The 8,886-nt window shown below is 37.4% G+C and overlaps 1 protein-coding gene across 1 annotated transcript in view; it reads right to left on the bottom strand.

Annotated features, from left to right (window-relative positions):
- Positions 1–2,424: 2,424 nt before the first annotated feature.
- Positions 2,425–8,886, bottom strand: part of LOC128735977 (beta-alanine transporter) — a 46,525-nt gene continuing 40,063 nt past the window's right edge. The window contains exon 8 of the mRNA XM_053830463.1: positions 2,425–2,586. Within this exon, the coding sequence (XP_053686438.1) occupies positions 2,425–2,586 (162 nt within the window). The remainder of the gene's footprint in view (positions 2,587–8,886) is intronic.

Genomic DNA, 8,886 nt, shown 5'->3' with positions numbered 1-8,886 from the left:
AGTCTTCAGCCTAAAAAACAAACAGCCAAACCACTACTTATCTAAGCACTCGTCGGAACGTCCTCTGACCACTCTACATATCAGACCTTACACATGGGGAGGTACGGGTACCATACACTATGTACAGACTGTTGATGATGCATGATGGTCTCTTATTCCCACCACTAGCAAGCAAAAACACGAAAAGACGAACGGCGGTGATACGGGTTATTCGTCAGCGGCTTCAACGGCAAGTAGCGCAGCAGCGAAATGCACACACAGAAAGCACGAAGCTATGTGCTGGCAAAAAAAATTAACAAGCCCCAACTGCTTCACTAACACACATTCACTTTGCATTTGATACACATTATACGAACTGCCGAAACGGAATTTTTCTTGCGCTGAGCACACAGCTGAGCGGGCAATATCATTGCTCGAATACACAGACATGCATAACCGACAAAAGAAAAAGCTGAAATAGCTTGGTTCGGAATCGCACTTTTCATCACAATTAGCTCAAAATATCACTCATTCCGATCCGCGGGGTATAAACTCATCGTTAGTCACTCTTGCTTATAGGAATTTCAACTAGAGGCACTCGCGTATATTAAATCAAAGCGAAAACTACTGATTTTTCGATCCAACGTATCGCGAAAACACACAAGCGTCCGATCTCTCTGCTTTCCCATACCGAACTGAGTAGACCTAGGAAAACAAATAAACCTAAACAGATATGATTTGTGCGGGGGGTTGTCCCCCCGGAGGTCGCCGGCTACACTCGCGGCCTGCGGCCGTCTCGCCCTGAATCATCCAGTGTTACTATAGATAGTTTGTGGTGGCTTGTAATTGACTTGTTTTACGTTTTAGAGTCTAAATTTCTCGAGTTTGATTAGTAACCCAAAGTTTATGTTACGTCTATTACGGAGTATCATTTTAAGATCATCAAGCAACGGCATTGTAACGGATTTGAAAAACATATGGATGTTACCTTCCATCAACTCCTCCGGTAGTTTCTCTTCCTCCCAAATCCTGGAAATTATCCAATGAAGTGCTGTTGCTAGCGGTTCTTGGCCATATTTGTAGAGCACTGCCGGGAGTCAGTCCTTCACGGCGGCTCTATTATTCTTCAGCTGACGAATTTCTCGCCGGATCTCTTTGAGATCGCGAGCCGGCACGTGGTTTGTTTGTAGGTACTGCGAGGTTAACTTCTATTGCGTGTCCTGCTGCTATACCGCCGTTGAGGTGCTCATCGAAATACTGCTTCCACCTGTCGACCACTTCGCGCTCATTTGTGATTAGATCCCCTCCCTCATCCCAACACATGTCAGGTTTAGGTGTGTAGCCCTTACGAGTTTGGTTCAGTTTCTCGTAAAACTTACGCGTGTCATTAGCCCTGAATAGTTATTCCAGCTCCTCACCATCTCTGTCCTCCTTCTGGCGTTTTTTCTGCTCAGGATCCTGGTCAACTCATTCCACGCTCGTCGATACTTGGTCAAATATCGTAATGCACTATACCGTTTATCCAATCATTATGTTCGTCCGAAGAATGAGCTGGAGAGGTGTTTGAGTATACATAGTATAGTACACAGAGAACCGTTACATTGATGTCATCATGAAAATGGCGAAAAAGTACAGTTTCTTGTGCTGCTTCAAAAATGAATTGACAATTAATAGTAAAATTCTTAAATAAGTCAATCATTTCACTGCATATAGATTTTTGTTCATCCATGCTGTTCCTTGCAAACTACACACAGTACCGCCACGCTAATCCGACAAATTTATAGCCGGATTAGCGAATTTTGACTTGATAATCCGACAGTCAAACTGACGTCAGTGTGAGTTTGAAATGTAGTTTTGTTTACATCCATACGTAAACAACTCCGGAAATTTTTGAAAATATTTGTCGTAAGTACGCAATAACTATGTTTTATACGCGGTAATACTCAATTTCGTCAACAAAATACTTTGAAATTCTTAGTTAGTGTCGAAATAAGCGCAAGCATATCAGCCTATTGAGAATAGCAATGAAAATATTATAGCCATGGCAAAAGTGAACGTAGTTAGAAGCAGTACCGTGTACCATTTCCATTTAGTTAGAAAGAGTGCCATTCTGACTTTAACGGAGAAGCCAAAGTTCGATTGAAAGAAGTCAAGTACAATACGTTTTAATTCGGAATTTTCCGGATTAGCGAGATCCGGACTATTGAGTCGTCGGATTAGCGGGGGGATACTGTATTGAAATTGCAGCGCTTACAAACTATGTAATCTGGTACATAATATGTATCCGGTAAACATATTTCTTTTCTTGGTCGTATAGAAACAATTTTAAACATTTCCCGAGCGTAGTTGAATTAGTGTGAAATTGTTTACTAGCTAAATCAAAACATCGTCCCTTTTGAGCGTGAAAGTATATATTATGTATATATTGTTGTGCATAATATATCATCATAAACTACAAATCGGTCTAGATAATGCGACACGTTCACTGTCGGCTAGTGTTTGTGGAAGTCTTACATTTTTAGTCTCTGGCAGCAACAAACTAGAACATCCACCGCTGATCAATAATAATCCCATGACAATGAGTGGAAATACGGCGACTTCGTTTCCCTGAAAAAAGAAATAGGTATTATTGATCCGAGTTTTCAATCTAGAATGACTGTATTTTTATGATGTTTCGTGAGGTAATTTGTAATACATTTGAGAATTCGCAATCATCAATTCTTTCGTACACCAACATAATTACATCAATTCAAAATCTCTTTAATCAATAAAAAAAATTACACCAACATAATCTATTAGTCTTTGACACAAGGAAAGCTTCGGATGACGCTTAAGCTAGCTGTGTTTTAGTGTTAAAGACGTATGCTTTTTCTTTTCCTTCTGCCAGCTGGTATAGAGGGTTCTAATTTAATAGGTAGTAATCAGTCACGTAGGCAGAAGGGGGGGCCCGGGGGCCCAATTTTGATTTTAACTGTTTTATATGCGTATTTTTTCGCTTAGAACTACAATACATTAAATGTATTGTACTGTATTATGTTTATAAGCAGTAAGATATGCAGATAATGTATTTGGAGCCAAGATAGGGCTCCTGGCCCCCACCTCTGGCTACGTGGCTGGTAGTAATACCGTAGCATTCAACCTCCATATACAAAATATGGACCACCAGCTCTTGTTCTGCAGCGGGAGCGAAAACAGTTTAGAAGGAATCAATTTGGTCCACCTCCTGCCCCGACATTGCATTTCGTATAGCTTCACCTACCGAGCTAGCGTCTGCCGCAGAATGCCGTGCTACTTGGCGACTTGTTTTGTGGATATTCCGTCTCGCCTTATGGTGGTCAAGGCCGTTTGCAAGGCCTTTTTTGACCAATTATGTCTTCCAGACTTTTGGCATATTCATACCGTCACTGTAAACAAGCATTGACGCTATCAACAAAGAAACTGACAGGTTAGTTAATGCGCAATAATACTCGTTTCGCCCTAGGACAGGACGTGCCATCTGGCTTCTTACTCTTCTTTTCATTATGACCGCCATCCCGATTGAATATTCTTTGTACACTCTGCACCACTGTTGCCTGCCCATATTGTTTTAAAATTAACTTCGTTTGCCGAAAATCAGCTCCCGAATACGCCACAGTTAATGCGACCAAAATCATGTTTTGCATTTTATTTTGAATATTAAAATTCGTGTACAAACAAAACTAATATAAAACCAAGCATAGAACTACAGAATACAAAAGAAATTCAAATTCGGAAATAATAACTTATTGACGTATTCCCACTAATGAGTTTCAGCAACACTGAAAGCGATACCGCGTTATATTTTCCAGTCAACGGTTGCTCGTTACTTTCAGCCAATCAGAAATTGGGTCAATTTTGGGTCAACGCCGCGGTTGACACTTGGCACGTCCTGTCCTAGGTTTCGCCAGTATAATCAATATATATAGAATGCCAGTGTCGCTGCAGTGCGCGTGGCAAACATCATACATATTCAGATAATGTATTTACATTATACTTGCATATGTGTGTGTGCCTGAGATTCCAGCAAAAGGGGAATCTCATTATCAAACTTTGACAACCAGTTTAAAATTTCGAATATGGCTGCCAAGTAATGTAATGTAGAAGTTTACAACTTCGCATGCTTCAAATTTCTGAAAAAATCGGTGCAAAAAGACTCAGTTGAGGGATTTAATTCATCCGGACGAAAAGAAAATGAGCGTTTAAAAACATTTCACTGGCATGAAAACACAGCGATGAGCGCACTGATGACAGCACCAACCAGCGCACAGATAAAGAACAGATAAATAACAATAAGCAACTTTGACAATGAAGTTCCCGATTCACAGACTTGATACAGATTGTTAGCACCATGTTTACCACAATGAGTCCTGTAGAAAAACAGCGACACTGGCATTCTATATATATTGATTCTACTGTTTCGCCCCACCTAAAGGTGCCCATGTCGCCCCCAGTCAAGTAGTTAAAGTAAAAATGGGGGTTTACACTAATTATAGTATAAAATCAAAACTTCAATGAAGGTGAAATTTGAGATACAATGTATACATCATGTTGTAGTGTGCACTTGACAGTTTAAGATATTTAGATGATCGTAAGAGTTATTTCAACGAAGTTATTTGGTAGTGCTCAAAAGTTATAATTTTTTCAGCGTTTGAGAACCAAGTTGAGTTTTTCAATATAACTCCGTGTTTTAAAAGTAGAGATCACTCATTTTTTTATAAATAGATGCAGTAGTACCTACAGCAGTGTTTCGCATGCCATATAATGTTACAAAATGCGTACTTTCGTACAGCCACGTAGCCAGAAGGGGGGGCCCGGGGGCCCAATTTTGATTTTAACTGTTTTATATGCATATTTTTGCGTTTAGAACTACAATACATTGAATGTATTGTGATGTATTATATTTTTAAGCAGTAAGATATGCATATAATGTATTAGGAGCTAAGATAGGGCTCCTGGCCCCCACCTCTGGCTACGTGGCTGCTTTCGTAGAAAAGAGGGGTGCCCATTTCGCCCCGTGTGCTCATTATGCCCCTAATCCCCCTATTTAAAAGTAGCTGTTTTTCAGCGTTTTGGCAGTCACCATAGAGTATTTTTAAACTGTTACTACCTGTTACTGTTTGAAATAAAACAATACTCTTAAAATTATGCTAAAATATGTGTAATTTCAATTTAGGTATTTAGTAAAACTAGTAAAATCTTCAAAATCCTTAAAAATTTTAACCCCCTTTTAGTGTTGAGTTTTGAGTGGACCTAGTTTTGCGCTTCGAGACATCACTAACGGTAGCTATCATTGCTTACCACTAACGAACTCGTCGTTGTATATTCATTGAAACTGGTTGGTGTCACTAGTATCTCCGTTTATAATTAATCTATAAGCACGGGATATTGAAAGTAGGCTTGATTTATAGTCCAAATATAAACTTAATTGTATTGATAAAACTAACTACTACTCATCCTTTTTCGTAGTTGCTTCATAGTGTTTGTACATTGTACCCTCTAGTTTTGAAACTAAAAAGTCTTCCTAATTAGTTAGTATAACATATGTCATTTTATGCTTAAAATAATGTAAAATTAATTTATTCTAAGTATTGTACAAAAATTTTAACCATCATTGATTAAAAGATAAGATGGACCAAAAGATAAGAGGGATACTAACTGTCGTCTGTTAAAAAAGAGCTATTTTTGCGTCATTCACATTTATTAAAAAAGCAGTTACACTTAAGTTTTTCAATTGGATTTTACGTATTTGTTTTAGCACGAAGCACTTTTGGTAATCTATATAAGTAGAGTAAAATTTTCCCAATTTAGTCGCCCTATGTAAAAAAAGTTCCCAAATTATGCTAAACGGGATAATTCTAGTACAGGGATACCTCGATATAAGACAATTTATAATTTCTAAAAGTTGTCTTATATCGAAATTGTCTTATATCGAAACATGGTTTTTTCAAAAAAAAATTGCACTAGCGGTCGCCAGTTTTGCTCTGTGTTATGTGTTTACGGTTTTTGAACTATTTATTATTGTTTGAACTATTAGTTTTTTACTATTTTTGGGGTTATTTTGAAATAATGAAAATTCTTCATGGCACCGATTTCAGAATGGAAAATCAGCTCTGGTATCGTTATCTGTTATGTCAAAGGGATTTGTTTCGATATAAGACAAGATTGTCTTATATCGAATTGTCTTATATCGAGGTTGTTTTATAACGAGGCTGTCTTATATCGAGGTATGCCTGTATCATTAAAAGTAATGCACAGAAGAATAAAAGAAGTTATTTGGGAATACAATTCCGAAGATTTATATACAGCTTTATTGTATAGGAAACCCTAGTATTGGAATTTCGAATTGAGTTACGAAACTAACATTCCAAACTCTATTTAAAGTGGTTATCCCTGCTTAACTATCTACGGGGAACATCGTATTTTCCAAATAAATACAGCAATAAATTAGCTTAAGTTTTGACAAAACTCAGATGAGAAATAGTTTAAACACGTTAATCAAGCAGTTGCACTACCGTATACATTGCTTGCTGCTTTTGTGCCTTGTTGAGTGCGAGTCGGATATTGTGCGACGATGAGCACTGAGAAAAGTTGTTGTGCTAAGTGCAGCCAGGAAATAACTGACATCGATTTCGTTACCTGCCGTGGTTACTGTAATATCTAAGCAGCTGACAAACTTGTGTTAATAGGATTGATTTGTGGTTACCGTCTAGCACAGAACAGAAGTGGAAGTTAAAATCAAAACTCGTAACTCTAACCTTTTACAGATACTAGCGAACCTGGCGGTGGAAAGTGGCTTTTTACACGGAAAATTTACTATACTGTTTTCTAACTTTAGACTAGCTGAGCCAAAGCAAAGTTGCCAGAACAATTCTATGGAATTCCTGTACGGAAATGGCAAAAAGGTGTTAATAATCTTTATGCTCACGCGACCAAACCAACAAAAACTCAATCATGCATTTATCAGTTTAGTTATATAGAAGTGAAGAATTTTCTAGGAATCTCAAAAACAGTGCATCGGCAACAATAATTTACATTCGTCTAACATAAAACTTCACTTTTCCGGCGAGAAACAGATGATGCCGCTACAAAAGCTAAGTTTGCTGCTGCGGAAATATTGTATTAATTATTCTTTTACACGCACACTAGCATAAAAGTGATCCAGTGATCCAGTTGAGTTGGCTTCACCTATTTTGTTCGAAAACGTCAAAGTTGCCACCGTGTGATCAAAACTAGCATAGGTGTTTTTTCATCTCTCAAACATGCTAATGTAGTTGCCGCTAATCGCAGGTGATCAATAATAAAAATCAAAATCTATACCTACGTGACTTTTGATTTTATTCCTGTTTTATACGATACACCGGTTACGCATATCGTTGGAAGTTTAGCATAGAGATTGCTGACAAGAATATTACGCACACATCGCCGCGTATACGTATACCCGATTTGTTTGCATCTGGAGTTTTTTTTCGTTGCAAAGTGTTTCCCGATGCATACAAACCACCAATACAGTCGCACATCAACAATTCTTATATTGCAAATTGCATTAAAAACGCGAAATGCAAAAATCTTGTAAACAGTTTGCAAGTAAAATTCCAGCGGCGAGTTGTCAAATATTTATGTCAACTATTGCGAGTGTCAATCCCAATAAATTGACATATGTAATTGACAGCTCGTTGCGGGGATTTTACTTGTAATATGTCTGCAAGTTTCTTGCATTTCGCGTTTTTGATGCAATTTGCAATATAAAACGTGTTTAAGATCACAAGCAGCATGTTGATTTCGATTCTCGTCTCGATGATACATTTTGAAAATTCATAACCCTTTTCTTTCTGGCATCCTTGCCAACTCGTCTAAATGCTCCAGTCTCGTCACTAGGGACTGGTGAGGCTGTCAAATTCTACATATTGTCCGTATAGCATTTATCAGTTTTGGTTTTGCTCCCACTTGCTGGTTGGAAGTATTAAACAGGAAGCAATTAAACACTGTATTTTTATTACAATTTTACTATTATTAGCTGTTGTCTCCGTTATGAAATTCAACTAGTCGAACCAACTGAATCTGTCAGTTCGCTCAGTCAAACCAAAACAAAAACCAAAGTTGGGTATTTTAATCCCCCTGTGTCTCGTCTAATCTGCCTGGACAGTGGGTAAAGTGATGAAATATGTAGTTATGAATTCTTTTTTTACGATATTCCTAATTTAAAAAGTTTTTGTATAGTTGTCTTCTGTAAGTTATTTCAATTTATTGCTTCTTATAAATTCAAATGATTTGCTCCCGTTGTACAATGCATGTCGTTTGATTCCCCAATTAATTTGTATTGTGCTTTGCTAGAAATCTTTTCATTCTCGGAAAATTCATAGCAAGCTGTCAAAATAATTCTGTATTGAGCGAAGCTGACGAATTTTCGTTAATTGAATATCGATATTTTTCACATATCGATACGTATACTCAGCTGAAAGCATAATCGGCAAAATTGCTCGCATCACGTGACGATCTGCATTTTACATTTATTTTATAACACTCCGTATAACGTGTTAACATTTACAGAGCTGTTGTATTTATTTATATGCATGCCGAAATTAACTATTTCGAAAAAATCTCTATCGAGATTTCGTCCACGAATATCGATACCAGTTATATCGATACATTATCGCCCAATGCTGAGCTCGCCAAATATTGAAGGATGTGCTTTTGTCCAGAGCTGCCATACAAATAGATTAATTTCTATTGTTTAGATATTTGCATCACCATTCCATACTTTTTAAATTTTGTTGCTATTTACACCAATTTTTATACTTATGATATTCAATGAATGTATATAAAACAGATTTTTTAATATAAGAGGCTAAAAGAAGTTTTTTATGGTAGTTTTAGTTGCTAAAGCATCAG

The sequence above is a fragment of the Sabethes cyaneus genome, chromosome 2 (assembly GCF_943734655.1).
Source record: "Sabethes cyaneus chromosome 2, idSabCyanKW18_F2, whole genome shotgun sequence".
Classification (NCBI taxonomy): Eukaryota; Metazoa; Arthropoda; class Insecta; order Diptera; family Culicidae; genus Sabethes; species Sabethes cyaneus.
Note: the sequence above shows the minus strand (reverse complement) of the source record. Positions and strands in the feature narration are given on the sequence as shown.